Source organism: Lepisosteus oculatus, chromosome 29 (genome assembly GCF_040954835.1).
Source record: "Lepisosteus oculatus isolate fLepOcu1 chromosome 29, fLepOcu1.hap2, whole genome shotgun sequence".
Taxonomy (NCBI): Eukaryota; Metazoa; Chordata; class Actinopteri; order Semionotiformes; family Lepisosteidae; genus Lepisosteus; species Lepisosteus oculatus.
The window spans coordinates 6164144-6182803 of record NC_090724.1 but is presented as its reverse complement, the minus strand read 5'-3'; the positions used below and the strand labels follow the sequence as shown (position 1 = coordinate 6182803).

Genomic DNA, 18660 nt, shown 5'->3' with positions numbered 1-18660 from the left:
ATATTCAGATTAAATAAAAAAAATAAACGTTAAGTATAAAGTACAAAAAAAATCAGAAAATCCTGATTCAAGCCCAAAATATCAAAGGTAAACCTGATTCGATTCATTTTATTGGCTACAATTGTCAAAATAGGACCCGTACTGCATTTAGAAGCACAGACGTCCTTGAGGATTGTTCTGGGCCACTACAGGCGCAACTAGCTCTCTTACCAAGCAAGCTTACAAAATATTTGTGCAAGACACAGAACAGTTTCCACAACACAGAACACCATGCTGCAGGATGCCGAGGTGTCTACTAACGGACAGCTGACCGTTGCTTGTTAAAAAGAGAAGCGAACCGATTTAATGACGATGATTACAAAGGGTTCTCGCAGAGAATAAAACATTTCTGCTGTCGTTTCACATTAAGAGAACCATGAGGATCTCCACTACGAAATTTCATCCTGATTACTGTAAAAAAAAACTGTCCTTCTCTCCACTAAAATTCATACTGAAAATCCAATTTTCTGTTGCATTAGGAACCATACAAATGCTCACTCCTCATCCGACCGTACAGTAGATCTGAACGCTTACTGTGTGTAGTATTTTATTTTACAGGTTGGGCTGAAACATGACATCCTGTAATCAGGACTGAAGCTCAAACCCCAGGTAGAGATACTACTAAACAGCCTTTATTTAACTCCCACATGCTCCAGCAAACCCACATGCATAAGTCCTTACCAAACTATTCAAGCCTAAAATGGGGAACGTGATAGCCTTCAATGAATAAAAGCTTCAAACGTAAAAACAACAGTAATAAAGATGAGTGATTTGCGGGTCCTAATATTTGCACATTTGAGAAAGGGAATAAACTATTATAATTAATCAGTGCAAAAACTGAAAGCTGCCAACAGAACAGAAGACCCAAAATGATACCATAACTGATCATAGGAACTCTGAGTAAATATCAGCAGCCAATATTAATTGTTGTAACTCAGGTTATGCTCTGCTCCTCTTTAACAGCATTTGTTTCTCTCTAGATAGGATTATTTCTGTACGGATCTAGAAGGCTTTCTTGTGAGCTTAAAACAAAATGGCTAATTTCAGGAGAAGGTAGTCAAGGCTTGTGTTCCAGCAAGAAGAAAGAAATCCTTAAGAGTAAAAATAAAAGCAGAAAAATACAATGTCCTTGACAGCAGTATGCTTTTGTTTCTAACAATCTTTTGTATCAATTCAAAGTTTGAATTCCTTTCTGACAACCCCACCCCCCCAAGGAAAAGTAAAAACACTGAACCAAAATAGCAAACATTTCGAGTTAGCCAGAGAAATCCAGGGTCCCCTGAGAGTCCTCACCATCACTCAAATGGCAATTCTGCTTCAACAGAGAGGTACCTTTGGACCTGGAATGTAGTTAATGCTTCATGACAAACATCTGCATGATTTACAGTTAGTTCATTTGTTGTGTATTCTTGAGAAGAAGGAGAAAGACTGAGACCCCTTGCTTTGAGCACATTAGGTGAAAGGGGTATTTCTTTTTTTCCCAATGAGAATCAAACAGTACAGCTTTGAAATGGCCTTCGAGTCTCTGTGCATGCTGTTAAACTGATGGGACAGGCAGAGAATCTGTGACCAGGCCCAGCCATGCCGAGTGCAGAGGATTCAAAATGGTGAACACATCGTGTTAAGTTCAATGAACTTAACACGTTCAATCCCCAAGCTTACAAAATACAAGATGCTGAATAAATTGGATTTAAAATCCTAGATATTACCATGCACAGACATTCCAGCAAGTAAGCTTAACGTGCAAAAGTGTTGCAGGGTGACTTTAAAGCGATCAGCCTCAAGTGATCATATCCTTCAAAGCACATAAGCTTTCATTTTCTGCACTTCAAAACTATACTTCACTCAACAGTGCACACAGTGAGAGAGTTATGATGTTCAAGTAGAACAGGGCACAGAAAAGGATTCTATGCAGTACTGTGAGGAAGCATTATTGGATACAATAATCTGGGGCATCTTGCGATTGTCCCTATCACGAGGAGATGCCTAGTTCAAGCCCTATCTCAGCAACGCACTCGTTGTACTATTTTACCCTGATCAGCTCACATAATCTCCCTTTCCTATTGGTGAAATACCAGAACGTGGTGCTCATGAAGACTGAAAGTTTCGGTTTCAAAACCGAAACTGCCAAATCGTCAGCTGCAATTGACGGGAAGGAGGCACGGCGGAGGCGTGCAAGAAAGAAGAAAAAAAAACGCTTCTGAGCCTTCTGCCATTTTGCAGAGCAACCGACGGTGAAAAGTGCACGTTGAAACGCAGGTCGCTTGTGCCGTGCAAGAGTAACCTGGTCCTTAAGCTGGGCGTTTCAGGTGGGTCGAGGTGGAACTGTGTTTGCCGTTACAACACCAAGCGAAGGGTTTCCCCAGAGAGTGCAGGTGGTGCCTTGAGCTGTGTGCAAGCTCTGCGATGGTGATACTCACTGAGACACTGCAGGCCATTCTTTCTCACCAGAGTTTTGCTGCACAGTGTGCAAGTGGCACAGCTGGAGAAGGTGCCAGGCACGAACTGGTGCCCACTGCTCGCACGTCTCTTCTCTTTTGGCTCCTTCTCCTTCTCTCTCTCCTTCTCCCTCTCTTTCTGCTGCTCTTTCTCTCGATTCTTACCCTGGAGAGGAGAAAAATGGGGGGGGAAAAAAAACAGTTATAGCAGAGCACACTCTGAAAGTCTTCTTCTGCGTTAATGCTAGTCGGTGGTGGTTTTGTGAAAAATGGAAGGAAAGAGATGTCCTTTTACACTTTTAAAAAGTGTCACCTCGTGATGCTGTGTATATCTGACTTCCCTGCCAATGGGAAAGATCTTGGTGGACACAAACCCAGACAAATTCCCCTAGGGGCAATAAAGCTCAATTCATAATTCATAAAAGTATTAGACACTGTGAACAGAAGATCTGTGTATCAGTGTAAATATATTACCAAGATGAACATGTGTAACATACAGAAAAGTTTCTAATCTATGAAGAAATATAGACCCTCAGGCTGACGAGATGTCTTTCTGGACTCTCCAGCTATTCTAACTGTAATAAACGATGAGCACTTTTTTATTTCTTTAGTCAGAGAGGAGAACTCTTTGTGTACGATTCTATTTTGGTTTACATCAACGGAAGGAAGCTCAAAATATTTCCAGCCACTAAGAAAGTGGAGAATTAGAAATATACGCAATACTGGCTCAAAATGCCATTTTTGTTTTATTTTATACAAAGACAGGTATTACAAGTAACCAGATGTTAAAGCTAATTAACCTTCCCGGCCCATTACACATAGGAATGTTGGGTTGTACTGGAAAATTCAGTAGCATTTTTATTTTATTTATTCTGGGTCCAGCTGCATGGTATAAACAACGTCTAAAAAGGTTTACTAGATTAGTCTTAACATTGTAATGAAAACAAAATAAACGACATCTGTACTGTGAATACGCCCTTCAGTATTAGTCTCGTATCGGGGCGGGTGTCGTTTGTAGGATGAGTGTTAAAATTGAATTCTTTGAGTCATTTTTAAACGGAATTTAAACCACAGAGGCGATTTCACAGACGTCTTCAGTAGCCTCACAGATGATGAGGCAGTCAAAACATGATCAGAAATGTATTTGGTTCAATCCAAAGTGCCCATTTATACAGCTGGGTATTTTAAGCCATTGTTAAACATTAGACGCAGCCTCGTGCCACCTCTTGTGCTGCTATAAATGTAGCATTTAGAGTAAGGACACAACACACATTTAAACAGATTGTAAAAGGGCAGACGTGGTATCAGAATATTTTAAACACCACCACTGAATCTAAATTCTGATCCTGCTGTTTGAGAATGTCACACACTCTCCTAGTCAGTCAAACAACACGAAGAACACGAACTAAATTGAGTCCAAATCCCACACAGACACACTGATTGAACTCGATGCACGCAAAGCAAAACTCTTGGCAAAGTCTCTGGCATAAACAGACCCCTCGCTGCTGGGCTTCTGAAGTCAGGAGGGGAGAACAGCAGAAGTACCAGGCAGGGCTCCCGAGCACTGAAAACACGAGACAGGCTGACTGGGCTTGATGGGAGATGATGTGGTGTGTGTATGTGGGGGGGGGGTGGGGGACTGTTCACCTCAGAACAGGAAGATTAGGCAAGAGAGCTCAGTCAGGCGGCGCTTAGCTCCCAAACCGGAAAAGTACAGAGCTGTACTTCGTGACATATCCGAACATCCTTGAAAGGCAAGGAGTGGAGAAGGGGGCTCTTCAGAAAGAGCTGAAGCCTCTGTCAGCAACACCCGGGGAGCTCAAATTCTAGGCAAAAGTGGGTGTGTGTTTTCAGGGCCACTGTTTCGCTTAAAATGTATGGTGGTGGTCATTTTAATAAGAGAATTCAGAGATTTATGAGATGGAAAAACTAACTTATCAGCTTAGACTCCAGAATGAGATCTTTGATAGAAATTGGGAGAGGTGGATTATTTTTACTGCTGAATTTACTGTATATTTGTGAATTTCACCATTTTTTCCCTCTTCCCTCCTCCTTCCCTAGCACTATACTTCCTTGTCCTACTGGAAAAGAATGTTAATTAGCAGACTTTATACTCATCCATATTTATAACAACCTGATGTTTTGTGATAACTGGCAAGTTAAAAAAAGGAAACGCAGAGGCCAGTCTTTGCTGGCAGGCTGCTTTTAAACTGGAATACACAAGGCTGCTTCAGACTCTCATTCACCTTGTCCTTCTGGAAGGATCCGGTGACCCGGTTCTTCAGGGAGCTCAGTCTTCGTTTCACTGTCGCGCCCCGCACTTTCTCTGTCCGCTCCTCCTCATCCTCGTTTCTGCGAGAAAGAGCACCGGAAAGAGGAAGGTTCAGGCCAAACGTACAAGCGAAGGCGTGTCTGTCTCTGGCAACAACAGGCAACTTGCACGACACTTCACACCCCCTGGACACGCAAAAACACAACCATTAAAAGAAGAGGCAGAGAAATAAATATTATATAATATAATATAATGTTTCTTTATTAGCCCTATACAATTTCTTGCATTAGGAATTTGTCTTTTTCACATACCCCAGCTTTTCTCCATGGAGACACAGACACACAGACAGGGAGAGAAGCTTGGGGTCAGAGTGCAGGGTCAGCCATTGTACGGCACCCCTGGAGCAGTTAGGGTTAAGGGCCTTGCTCAGGGGCCCAACGGAGTAGGATTCCTCTGCCGGCCGCGGGATTTGAACCGGCAACCTTCCAGTCACAGGTGCAGATCCTTAACCACAGAGCCACCGCTCTGCCCAAAATTGGCCACTGCAGGACTGTGGCTCCTCAGGTGGGCTAGTCTCCACAGCCGAGCTTTTCAGACTTGTCCTCTAGTGACGGCAGGGTTATAGGTCAGGAAAAAGGGAAACAAGATCCCTCTTGTTCTTATAACAATGTCCCTTTAAGCAAAGGTGAATATTGGACCAAAACCTGAGGTCTTAAGACCTCTGATTACCATGGGTTGGCTATCCATTAAACAGCAAGTATTAAATCAAAAGAAAACCCTGTTGTAAACTCATTGGTTTCCAGACAAAAGAAAACCTCTGCGTGAAGACTTCTGCGCATTAGAATCAGAAATGAAATCAATGAAAGAAACCGAACCTTCCCAATCCCTGTCTTTTATGCTTGAGGTTGAGGCTGAATTAACCTTAATCAATCAGCAAGCCACGCCTGGATTCAATTCATCCAGGGCTCAGCCTCAATTAACTTCAATTAACAGCCACGAGATGGGAGGAAAAATGCAACTCCAGCTCAGAATATTACATAGGGTGAAAACGTCATGGGGATCCTAGGCCCACAATAGACCACTGCCACAATTTAACGCTTAGATTTCATCGCAGGACCTACAATCCGTTTCTCACCTGGCTAAAGTTTTGCGTCGGCCTTTCTGGAAACAAAAAGCAAAAGAGAGAGAGAAAAAAAGCCCCCGACTCACTCGTTGGAGAGAAACTCGTACCAGGTCACGCTCTCCGAGGCCTCCTTGCCCTCTCCACGGCCGGGCCTCTGCTTGGCTCTGCAGAAGACAGAGACTGCTCACCAGATCCACCTCCTTTTTTTTCTCAGTGCACAGACTACGCAGTGGGGATCAGCCCTGGTGTGCATGCAAACTGCTTCATATACGGTGTAAAAAGTAAAAAGAATGACACCCTTCACCAGGGACGGGTGAAATTGTGATTCAGCCTTAAAAAGCATTTTTTAGGCAACGTCACTGCAGCATCTGCCATTCCAGCTCTGGCAACAGTGAGCTGGTCGATGCCAGTGAAGGACCCAGGGATGCAGTTGTGTTTTTTTCCCCGGACAGGGGCGAGGACATGGGCGTTGCGTCATGCCAGGCAGACGAGACTCGGGCATCGTGCCCCCATGCCACCCTCAGTCTCCCACCCTGTCACCCAAGCGGGAATAAGGTGGAGAAGATGGCGCGGCTCGTCTCTGATTGAGGTCAAAACCAAAGGAGGAGCAGAACGCACGAAGACAAAAAAAAAAAGACTGGGTTGTTTGCTTTCAGGGACGCAAGCGTACAAACGTATACAGAGACCTACCATATTAAAATGAGCACCCCATCCTCCAAAAAAAAAAACGACACTGGTGTTTCCTCAACACAATCATCTGCATCAGGCCCTGCTCCTGGGCACGGTTGTATTTGACATTTTCTCCGCTTCTTGAAAGCATGCTTTTATTCGCCACTATTCCGCCTGATGGCAAAGGGGCTGCTCATTTCAACGTGCCCGGGACTCTGCACATGCAGCGAGCGAACACTCCTGGACCACAAACCTTGTGTTATGATGGCAAACCCAGCCAAGCGTTCTAGGGTGTCCTTTCGATGAGCTTGCTTTGCTGCAGGACGCTCTCAGAAAGGGGTAAGTGTGTTATTCAGGGCAGCAGACAACTTCTGTCCCTGGTCAGTCTGCACGGCAAGCAGGCATCAACTGGCCATGGTCTGAACCCCTGCTTTTGGGAGTTTGTTTCTTGCTTGTCTGCCAGCCTTTAAAACTCCAGCCAACAGCCAGTGAAGCACTCAACGCCTCTCATGTGGCTTTAAAGACAGGGATGTCAACCAACAGGCGCTTCTCATTGTGTAACACCTAGTCATGACGGCCTCCCAGAGGAAAACTTGGCAAAGATTGCTAGGCGTTAAAACCAGAATTGAGCTCAATTGAAGAAACTGAAGAATTTCATTTTGTCAGGCCGTTGGACTGATTGGGGTTTATTCCTCTGTATCATCCTTGAGAAGCTTCGTTCAAGCTGCAGGAAGTGAGTCAATACGTATGAAGCCATATTGGTGCAGATTTGTTCAAAAGGCGGGCAGACAAGCCAGAAATACAAATCCCAAAACTGGGAGTCCTTAGCCTCCTCTTACTTACCCGTGGTACTGCTTTAACTCCTGCAGGACCTGCTGTACCATCAGCCTACAACAAATAACACACTGAGACGGTGTGCTCAGCTCAGCAGTATCGCCACAAGGGGGAGGCCTGTACATCACTGCTGGTGGAGTCTGAGGACAGTGTGCCTCCAGCTACTAGCTTAACCACTGTTAAAACGGAGGGGAATTGCTGTCTACACCAAGGTAGAAGCTAGATGAAGATGGAAAGCAAGGATATGACCTTGGTCAATGAGAAGGACATTGGAATTCCACCTTCTTAAAGGCTACATAATATATGAAGGATTTCTATCCTTTTATGACTCTCCAAAAGACATGAAAGGCACATGAGCTTTCATAAACTAAATCTTAAGCCTAAGCCTAACCCTAACCCTACCCTCAACCTAAACAACAGCGCAAGCCCTTAAACATAACACAGCCAACATTTCACACACGTAGTAATAGTAGACCTCTGTCGAGTCTGCTGGAGCAATAGCTGTAAAAGGTTAATGTTGGTAAACCATAATATGTAGACTACGTAAAGGTAAATAAGAAACAGCACTCTTAAAGTGACTTCGAAGGCTCAGTGCTGTTGGAGATGAGGACTTTACTAGCAAGACCTAATGAATTTGTGGTTTTGTAACCTCAAGAAAACGTGGGCGAAGGTACCCGTCAGGGCCTCTTGTTATGGGAAACCCTTCACTCCCGGAGAAGAAGAAAGCCACAGTTTACTGCCATCTTCTCGAAACCCTGAGTGCGTTTCGCCATCCATGTGCAGTACGTACATTCGACTTTGCTCCTCGTGGCTTGGCTCGTTCTCTTCTGTGCTCCGTTCCTCAGCTGTGTGAACACAATCGAGCGATGGGGATGAGGATGGGAATACATTTTCAATATTCTATTTAATTATATTCTAATTGAGTGCGTTTCTTTTTCTCTCTTGGCTTCGGTTCATTACTCAGCCCATCATTGCTACAAAACCCTTGAGGAAGTAGGGCTGAAGATCAGTAGGCATCCACTGTCTATAGCGCACCTGATTACTGTAACAGGTCGGTGATTTTACCTGGCGCTGACTTAAATTCTGTGGTTTTATCCCTTAGGTACCCAGGCCTGGCCGATACACCCCCATAAAAAGGTTTGGAAAAGAACAGCCGAGCAAATTTCAATGTGGCCATTGAACAGCTGGCATAATTTCGTAAATCGAGCAAATCAAGCACGACCACAGCTGAAATTAATGTCAAGGATTTATGCCAATGATGAAAACATCACAGAATGCTCTGGGCTTAAACCACTTTCCAGTGGGAAAGCTCCCTCCCGGAGAGCTGTCAGCTTTTTTGGAAAAAGTCAGACACCCTAGGACAGCAATGCATGGAAAGAAACATTTTGACGTTTTCTTCAGAAACAGCCCTGTTTGGTCCCGATCCACTCAATGCCCAGTGGTTCTACAGTCCCCAAGGTGGAGGCGTCTGCACACACTGACCTCTGGGGCCTTGCAGAGAGACCTCCCAGCTGCGTGACATCCGAGCTGTGCTGACCTTCTCCGCGATCAGAACCACGGACTTCGACCGCGAGCGCTTCCCGGCCTCGTCCTCGTCCTGCAGCGAGAGAGAGGGGGAAACGAACTCTGAGCGACTGGACGGGGGGGCAGATTCCCGCCCCCGACAGGAGCGCGCTATCTGCCCCAGTCTTCCGCGCGCAGGGCTGCGGGCTTTGCAGAGGAGAACCCCATCCCTCATTCCGACCTCGGAGCGCCTAAGCTGGCGACCAGACAGACACTGGAATTCTGCCAGAGAACCAGCACTGGTTAATCAAAGGAGCCGGGCTGGAACAAAAGCAGAGAGGAGCTCGGGCACAGCCATCTGCCAACAGTACGTCTCCCTATTAATTATATCCATGAACCTCAGTCCAAGAAATCAATCTACTGCAGCTTTTCATTCAGAATCCCAAGCTGGGACTCAAACCAATGGTGCTCGTTAATGGAAGCTACACTTCTGCAAGAACAGATTATAGCCAGTGCTGGGGGGTGGTGGGCACCTTTACAATGAGATTCTCAATAACCAGGATCTTTGTGCAGGAACTAGTCATCGTTTTTATGGAAATTGTTTAGGAAGACAGTACCTACAAACACTACCGAGCTGGGTCAGCATGCACAACTCCCGGGTGTATACTCGTTAATGCACTAAGATGTATTTTACTATCATCCTGTGCTCTTGGTTGTGCTTTACAGTAGATCCAATAAACATCTGCACACCAGAATCTGTACTGACATAGGACACAATGGAGCCACTACACAAGAGGCCTGCCTATCACATAAGCCAGTTTTACTGAAATGTTATCCTTCAGCTTGGGATCCCGTTATTTCCCCATTGTCATTCATTCCTGTCTTCCACACAGGCACTGACCTCCCCAGTGGGGCAATCAGGATAAACGAAGGACAGTTTCCGCTGGTCCTGGGATGTCTCAGGCGAACCGTCTTCTTCTCTGTCTCCATCGCTGTCCATGGCTGTTGTGTCCAGACTAAACCTTGGGGAGATCAAAGATGACCATGCGAGAGTTCATTGTGGGTCCTGCGATTCTGCTCCAGCAACCTGAAAGCTGCAGGCAGTTCCCCTGCCCCACGTTCATCAACGCTGCACGTTTATTTTATTTTTTGGGGGGGGGGTTATGGGAGGTTGGTGATGTATGATATACTATAGCCATAGATGCCTAAAAATAACTTGTACCAGATACTTCCACAGCTGTTTTAATGCAATAACTGGTCTGTGAACTGCACAAGCTAAGTAGTAATACGTTTATTTTACATACAAAACCTAAGAGTAGTTTGCCCAGTTAAATAAAACAAGCTGTAGTGCTATCCAGCAGAAACTAACCACTGGTTAGAATACATAAAAACAGACCACTTCCTGCAGTGCAGAAGCACCGAGCTGCCAGTCACATCACCGTACTTCCACGGGCGTCCCAGAGATTGCCTTCGGGGTCCTCCACTTTCACTGATCTCTCTCTCCGCTCTATTTATAGCGCGTCATACAGGGTAACCGCAGCACCATATACAAGTGACAGATTCACAGGTTAACAGGAAACGCGTCTAAGCGCAGCACAGTACTTTTCCAGCTGTGAGAGTACAATGGCTCCCCAGTGCCTCTGCAAGAGAGAGGCATCACCTGCCAGGTGGCAGTGTGGCGGGCAAGCGGGCGGGCGGCCATTTCTCTTTTCCGCCTGAATGAGGAAGTCAGTTAACTTAACCAAAACAGGCCTCATGCAAAAAGTCTAAAATTAGCAATGTGGTTTTGAAGGGTTTTGCCTTTTCGTTAAAATAGGCTTCACACCCTACGACACGCTCGCTTTAAATAAAATAGAATGAAGAGGTCAATTGGATTTTTTTGTGTTCTTCGGATCTGCTGCCATTTTTTAGGAGAATAAGGTACTGCTAAAGGTACTGACTCATAAGACCACAGCTGAAATTCTATGAAATAGTGGTATACTCAGCTAACAAACTGATCTACTAAATTCCAGTTTCTAGCTCAGGCAGAAAGACTGCTAGTCCAGCCCATATCCTGCCTGCTGGACAGTGAGGACGCTGCTGTGCTGAAAGAACCACAGCAGAGTTTCAAATCTGAGAATGGGAATGAAAAGCACTCCATCCCCTCATAAATACAACTACCTCAAAATCACAACTTACAAGAAAGATTCCTTGTTTTTTTTTTCCTCAAATCATGCCTCTCCCGTTTCCTTTTTTACAATGCTGGAGTCTGAACAGTGGCCTTGAGAAAATGCCTTGGAGAAGGGTGAACTTCTGCCCTTGCATGAATGCATGGGGCAGAGAGGGCAGGTGCAATTGAGCACATGGCAATTAAGGTGGATTTGTGGACTCGCTCAAGTGCTGGGTGCTCAAGACCGAAGCTCCAGGGTATAGTCTAGGAAGGCAGGACACAGGATCTGAGAGCGAACGGGTAACCTATGAAGCAGCCAATGATATTAAAAACAATGTTCAAAGAGTCTGCAGCTCTTTCAATTCACTCCAGTGCAGTAGTTTCAATCCAGACGCCTCCTTAAGCTTCTGGTGTTGTCTGAGCCTATGGAGTGGATTGGAAGACCCGGCACTGGCCTATTAAAGGATCTTGATGACTTGACTGCTGCCTACACATTCACACTGGCCTACTGAAGTAGGAAGTAAGACCTCAGTGGGTTAGCCGCCATCCCCCCCCACCCCCTTCCCCTCTCACCTTCTGCCCAAGTCCACCGGAGACACCGGCACCTCCCAGCTGTGTCTTCGCGAAGTGGACATGGACCTCACCAAAATGGGGAACGACTCCGGCTCCTCGGCCTCGAGGAACTCCGGATCCCCCTGGGCCGTGGCCGAGACAGCTGCGGGGGGCGCCCCCGCGCCCGACTCCCGGGTGTCCACGGCTTTGCCCTCCTGCATGCCTGCGGCGGGCTCGGCGGGAGACAGGGACCCGGGGCAGGAGCTGCTGGTGGGCTCGGGCAGGAGCTTTGGGGTGTGGCAGGACTGTAAACCCCTCGGCAGGCTGCTCGCTTCAGGGACCTGCAGCCCCAAGTCTCTGAAATACTCCGTCCCGTGGAGGGAGGGCTCTAGGGAGAGAAGGTCTTCGATGCTGCCGTCGATATCCAGCGCGCGGTCCTCAAAATCCGTATCGCCGGAGGAGTCATCCTGCAACAACCCCAGAGACACACAACCGTGTTAACAAAACCCCGCGAGGACAAGGCCTTAGGTTTACCGGTCACCCTGAAAAAAGCTTTCTCGGGGGCAGTACCTTCTCCTCAGTGGTGCTGCTGAAGAACACGTCCTCCGCGATGGAAGGCGGGGACAGGGAGGATGGCGACACGCATCCTGTTCCCGAGACGCTGGAGTATTCCCGGGAGCACGGCTTGCACTCCGATCCTGCGGGACACGGAGGGACAGGCCAGTCAGAACCAGGACCGCAGCTGCTCCCAGAGGCAAGCCAGGTTATCCAGCATCCCCGAGCCCCCCAGCAGACACACAAGGGAACAAAGCCAGGAAGAATCAGACTTGCGCGCACACCTATCACACTCATCCTCATTTCCATGGCTTGTGCCAAATAGAAGCCGGGGCTCTGGCACAGGAAGATCATCTGCGCTTCCCGTCAGGTTATTTGGCCCTAACAGCAGCCCACCGTTTAACTGAACCATCTTGGCTCTGAAAAATCCATTTTCATCTTCATATTTAATTGGCACCTCCACAGGGACATGTCAGTGTATAATGCACAGTTAAAGCCCATGTAGATGAAAAAATGCATGAAGAGATCCTGATCAAATCTACAATTGGATTAGGGGATAGGGAACGGATGCAGCGTAGGTTAAGGAATTTCCTATCAGTGGAGATCCACAGACCTTACACGCAAAGCCTTCTCTCCATGCCTGTGTGTGTTCTAATGACATCCACAGAACTTCACAGGCAATTAGGTAAACTGACATTTTGCAGAACAGGGAGGATTCACATTAAATAATAACACTGACTGTTGACAGAACACCCTGAACTCTCTGCATTATGCAGCGCTCAGCTTGATGGGCAAGACAATTAATCAAACTAACACCAGACACATAACAGAGATCAGGCCATTGCTGTTTTCAATACTAAGAACGCCCATGAACCTGGGAGGCAGGGATCACCGAGACACTGCACTAAAAGTGATTGAGCTGAGAACACGCAATATAAACAATCACAGGCAATTCTGACAGAGCCAGCCCTGACGTACGCCAAAGGATTTATGGAAGCAATTATTTTTTTCCCTTATTCCTCATAACGGGACTTGACTCGTGCGGCGAGCACGACTACTGCTGTCCGCTCGGCATTACACGGCCAGCTGTGCTCTTCCTGCATAGTAGAGTAGGGTTCCCAATTTTCTTGCAGGGGACCCACACACCTGCAGAGGTTCGCTCTGGCTGAGCTCTCAGTTCACAAAACTGAACAGTTCATTGACGTCATGACAGGATTCATTTGAATTCATTTAAGCATTTTCAGATTCTGGATTTTGATTGGTTTGGAATAATTATCTACTGGAAAAAACACATATAAAAGCTAGATGGATTAAATTATTTATGTTCTGATGTACCTAAACATGTTGGCAGTTGCCTTTTCATTATTGCATTTCATAAACTAAAGACCTTCAACTTTTTCAGTGAAAAACAAGTAAAGACCCGGTGTAAAAAGTCTCCCTGTTGTAGGATACGCCTTCCTTCGGGTGAGATGTTGGACCCCTGTCTTCACTTCTTGATCACTAACAATCCCTTGGCAATGTTACTAAGAGTAAAGTCCGAATTCCAACAATCTGCCTTCACTACATCTCCCCCTTGATTGAACTGAATAAGCAATTTCTCACTCCTCCACCTGATCTGCTGGTGCAGAAGGGCCCCAGTGTGTCACCCAGCTGGGGCTGCTGGTGCAGAATGGCACATGTGTGTCACCCAGGTGGGGGCAGCACTTCGGTGCTGGTTGAAGTGGATGAAAATGTACAGTATATATAAAATACAAACTCTCATGTTCTTTAGTTCCTTGGTACAACAGTACACAATCCTTAAAACAAATAAACATCATGAGCAATACACAAGGAAGGCAGGACAAAAGTAAGGCCCTAATTTGAAATATTTTCCTGTTGGAAAAAAAAGGTAAGAATCAGAATATCTAAAAAAGCCATCATCAGACAGGACGGCATAAGAATGTGGAAAGTTCCGATAGTGCTTAACTACTGTTAGTACAATCCCGAAGTGAATGGCACAGAACTCCAATCAAAAGCCTGCAGCTGTTACTGGGGATTCCAGGCTAAGAGCTGGGAAAACATCGAGCTCAGTGCAGCATAAGTGCTTCCCATTCCCACACAGATCGCTGGTTCGAATCAGGATGATGAGAACAAAAGAAAGGTCACAAAAGACCGTTTAGCCCTTCTTGTAGCGAGCAGATTATTGATCGCCGGATCTCATTCAGCCAGTTCTTGAAGGGACTCGAGGAATCTGCTTTCGCTATGTGGCTGGCTAGCTTGTTCCACACTCCCATAACATCTGGGTAAAAACATGCCTCCTGTTCTCAGTTTTGAATGTACTTCTACATACTTCCCACTTGTGTTCTCTGGTTCATGCTTCACTGTTTAATCAGAAGATATCTGCTTGATTGATTTGGTAATGGGATTCATCCCGTTTCTAACCGCTTTTTCCAATTCAGGATCGCGCGGGGGGGGGGGGGTGGGGGGGGTGGAGCCGGAGCCTATCCCAGCATGCAACGGGTGCAAGGCAGGACACACCCCGGATGGGACGCCAGTCCATCACAGGGCAGACCACACACTCAGACCAGGGCCAATGTTTCTAGGAGCCAGTCAACCTACCAGCATGTCTTGGGAGTATGAGAGGAAACCCTTGCAAACATGGGGAGAGCATACAAACTCCACCCAGACAGCACCCCAGGGACTGAACCCCGAGCCCCAGCGCAGCCCCAAGCACCGCCAGGCTGCCTTTTAAAATCAGACATTTTTTCTCCCCCCGAAGACAGCGAGGGAGGAGGGGCTGAAATAAAAATGAGACCTTATCGCAGTCTCAGGGGGTTTTGGTTTGGCCAACGTTCACATCGTTCCAGCGCTGAGGTCACCGAGAGAGTGAAGAAACAGGCGACCCTGTTACCCCAGGAGAGCCGTGTCCACCTCCTCCAAGCAAGTGGGTTTATTATTATTTTTTGCACATGCTTTTCAGTGAACAATAACACTTATATCATTGCTTTGAACGAAAGCAGAAGAAAGCATACCCTCTCTCCCTTCCCTGAATCACTAACAGTTTCTTGGTGAGCAGGTATGGTTCGCTTACAGTTCACATCTTACTGCACACAAGCCTGGAACAGCATGCTGCTTGTACAGTAATAATATCCTTTTATGGCTGGCCTCACAGTTCTGATCTGACATTACTCTGGATTAAACATAACACACCCTGAGCTCTTGACTGTTTAGGTCTATCGCTCCCCGTCTCTCTGCTCACACAGCACATGAAACATTAGCAGCCAGCTCCTCTCCTGTTGACAAACCATACTCAGGAGTACAGCTGAATAAAGCTGAGGAATCTGAGGGCTTAAGTTATGTCAGTATGAGGTTTATCCACAGGATTATAAGAGTTATTTTAGTGCTGAGATTCACAAAACAAGCCGTGCTTAATCTGACTAGCATGCCGGCCCGTTAGAGGAGATATTATTGATTACTAATTATTCAACTGTTATTACAAACAGTGGGTGACAGCACTAATTCATGGGGAATTTAATGAGATATAAGCCTGCACAGTGTGATTGGACTCTTTCTTTCAGCAAAAACAATAAAAAGCAGAAGGAGTCTCCACCTCTCTGCATGCAGGATTGCATGTGCTCATCTTAAGGCTCTGGTCGCTTGACTCATCTGGCTTTGGGGTTGACTCTTGTGACCAGGGATTGCAGACTGTGGCCAGTGGGGGAGCAGACAAAGGTCATGTGAGACACGTGGAAGACAGGACAGAGAGGGACAGAGGAGGGAGGGCTGCTGTTCCTGACCACAGCCCACACCTGCCGAGCTGAGCCCCACAATGCCTTCCTCTCCACAGGCCTGCGAGGAACGACTGACTGGTAATCGTGTGGGGTTAAAGGAAACTCCAGGCAATGTCATGCCCCCCCAACAGAATGATACTGCTGGTTTCAAAAAAGGAAACAGACTGCCATAAATGTGCAGGTTCACTTCTACTCATGCAGACCGAGACAGTTTTGGTTCTCAATGTCTGCTCAGATAATCATGTCACCTCACCACACAGCGGCACACACTACTGATCAGTACGGGATCTGTTAGTCCTTCATCTGACCTCTGTCTCTGTGCACAGTAACCACTGAACCATCTAATCAGGGGAAAAACCAAAAAAAAACATCCAACTTATCATTAAATCTACACCCACACTAAGTCAAGGGTGGCTACTTGAGGTGAGATCTCTTCCCAGATATACATTAAGAGTCAGAGCTGCCGCCAGAGCAAGAGGTGGGGATGAGTATATCATCCATCCAGCATCATCAGGAAGCTGGTTATTCCAGGTGAGGACTGAAGGAATCCGGAGTCTACCTCGGAGGAACACACGAACTCCAATTACCTTAGCCAACTAGTCTTTGGAAGGTTGAAGAAACTCCAGCACCCGGAAAAACAACATGGGAAGAACATGCAAACTCCACACAGACTGTGCCTCAATCCAGAACCGAAGTCTGCACCCCAGAGCTGAGAGGCGGTCGCGCCGACCTCCATGCCACAGATCATTCAAGATGTCAGATGAGGCTGTAAATATTCCCATTTGTGCACCATATGAAGCTCTACAGCACTGAGCGATATCTGACTGCAAGCTATTTGAATTTACAGCGCAGCTGAAAGTCTGTGCTTTCCTCAGCAGATGGATTATTTGTTTAAACAGCCGTCTAACCTTAACATACCTGTCGCAGTTCAACAATCACAATTCAGCAGCACAGAGAAACCCATTTCAAAGGGTTCAGACAGATGTTTGGTCTACATTTTATTCAACAGTTTCCCCACCTACGCCTGTTCACTTGAACCAAGATTTACAGCGGCATCTGTGGCCTAGGACAGGCGAGTTCATGTCTCACAAGCTATCAAACACCCTGTGGTGCTGCTGTAAAAAAACAAAACAAAAACTTCATGCAACAAAATGAAAATAAAATCAACGACACGCTCCTTAATTTTTATCAAGATCAAACGGAACAAAACCAGGGTGAGGTCAGAATTTGTTTCCCTGGCAGCAGGCGGATAATGAATTTTGACTGAGGAATCAAAGTGAAGCGCAGTTAGCTGAGAAAGCCCAATACGCCATCGCACAGCTTTTGCTCTTAGAAGACACCCCAGCTGTTCATTTTACCTTCAGACCGAGCTAGCCAGAGGGCAAAGGTAAAACCGAGACAGCTGGGACACTGAGCCACTCTCTGGAAAAACGAGGAAACTAAACAGAAACAGCTCGACAAGTTGAACAAAGTTTCTTTCTGGCTTCAGATGGGAGGGGAATCCACCAATCTTTGCGTTTCCACCAGGAAAAGGGAAGCAAAAAGAATTGCCGACTGGGAGCCAGGCAAGGAGATGGACAGACAAACATTCTACCTCGTTTGAAGGACCAGCGTTTCATCCACAGCTTGGAAAAGGAAGGCCAGGAGTTGTTAAGGGGGGAGTCCGCCATTGGGGAGGTCCGGGGACGAGAGGTGGGACCGCGGGGACGAGTGTGAGCAGGATTCCCGGTGCCGGTGTGGGAGCAGGGAAGGATCAGCTCATAGAGGAGAGAGGAGGATCAGGGGCTCTGGTACAGGGAGGGCTGGACGGAGTGAATGAAGCAGGGAAGAGGGAGCCGGGAGGAGGAGAGAGGACACCAGGGAGGGAGCAAGAAAGAGGAGGGGCGAGAGGGAGAGGTGAGAGACTAAGGCACTGGAAAGGACGAGGGAAAAGAGGGGAATCTGAGCTTCAGCTCCCTACCCTACAGCCAAGGAAACTGTACGCAAAGGAAGCAGGTAAGGATTAACACTTGAAATACCGGTAGGAGCTCAGAAGTGCTGGAGAAATGGACCGGACCTGCTGGAACACAGCTCTGGTCTTGGGCAGTGATGGGGGAAATCAGCTGCCAGCATCAGCAACGCAGACACACCGACATGACTCCCGCGCGAATAAAGACGAACGAGGCCAAAAGAAATTCGCTTTCAGGCATAAGCGCCTGTATTTTTATTTCTTCACCAACAATAGCCTGACTCAGCACATAACCTCCCTTCTAAATAAACCGCACGGGCTCCCTGGAAAACTTAGAGTGGATTTTACAAGTGCGCCTGCTGACATTATAAACCACTGCATGGTTTAGCTCCAGGTTTCCATCTCCCCTTGAAGACCTACTGCTGAGACTCAAGTCTTCACAAGATACCTAAGAGCAAGCTACAGTTCAACTGGAATTCATTCCTCAGATCGACTGCGGACATTTTTAAAACGCGCACAGAGCTTTTGAATTTGTGGGGAAAAAAAAACTCTTCCCAATTAAATGAAAGCACATTTGACAGTTCCAAGTTGTTAGTGCTTTCCGCCACCTGGTGGCTCACTGAAAGGCTGGTCAGTTATGCCCGTTATCAAGTTACTTAATTGCCACTTCTTGTTGTTTTGGAGGCAGACTCTGGAAATGTGATGCAGACTCCAAATTCGGTCACTTCGCTATGAAAAACCTGCCCTAAATATTTAAAGATTTCACATTTTACTGTTTAATAACGAGCCATATATCAGAAGACCAGCA

The 18660-nt window shown here is 46.6% G+C and overlaps 1 protein-coding gene across 2 annotated transcripts in view; it reads right to left on the bottom strand.

Annotated features, from left to right (window-relative positions):
• Positions 1 to 17660, bottom strand: part of arhgef18b (rho/rac guanine nucleotide exchange factor (GEF) 18b) — a 63116-nt gene extending 45456 nt beyond the window's left edge. The window contains exons 1-10 of one of the 2 annotated variants that reach the window (XM_069186156.1): positions 17499 to 17634; positions 12150 to 12277; positions 11601 to 12046; positions 9780 to 9900; positions 8858 to 8972; positions 8166 to 8220; positions 7385 to 7429; positions 5959 to 6036; positions 4724 to 4829; positions 2460 to 2643 (exon numbers count right to left, since the gene is read on the bottom strand). In XM_069186156.1, the coding sequence (XP_069042257.1) occupies positions 2460 to 2643; positions 4724 to 4829; positions 5959 to 6036; positions 7385 to 7429; positions 8166 to 8220; positions 8858 to 8972; positions 9780 to 9900; positions 11601 to 12046; positions 12150 to 12277; positions 17499 to 17574 (1354 nt within the window). In that variant the 5' untranslated portion in view covers positions 17575 to 17634. Of the gene's footprint in view, positions 1 to 2459; positions 2644 to 4723; positions 4830 to 5958; positions 6037 to 7384; positions 7430 to 8165; positions 8221 to 8857; positions 8973 to 9779; positions 9901 to 11600; positions 12047 to 12149; positions 12278 to 17498 lie in introns of both variants that reach the window. The other variant, XM_069186155.1, reaches the window with a different exon arrangement.
• Between the last annotated feature and the right edge of the window lie 1000 nt (positions 17661 to 18660).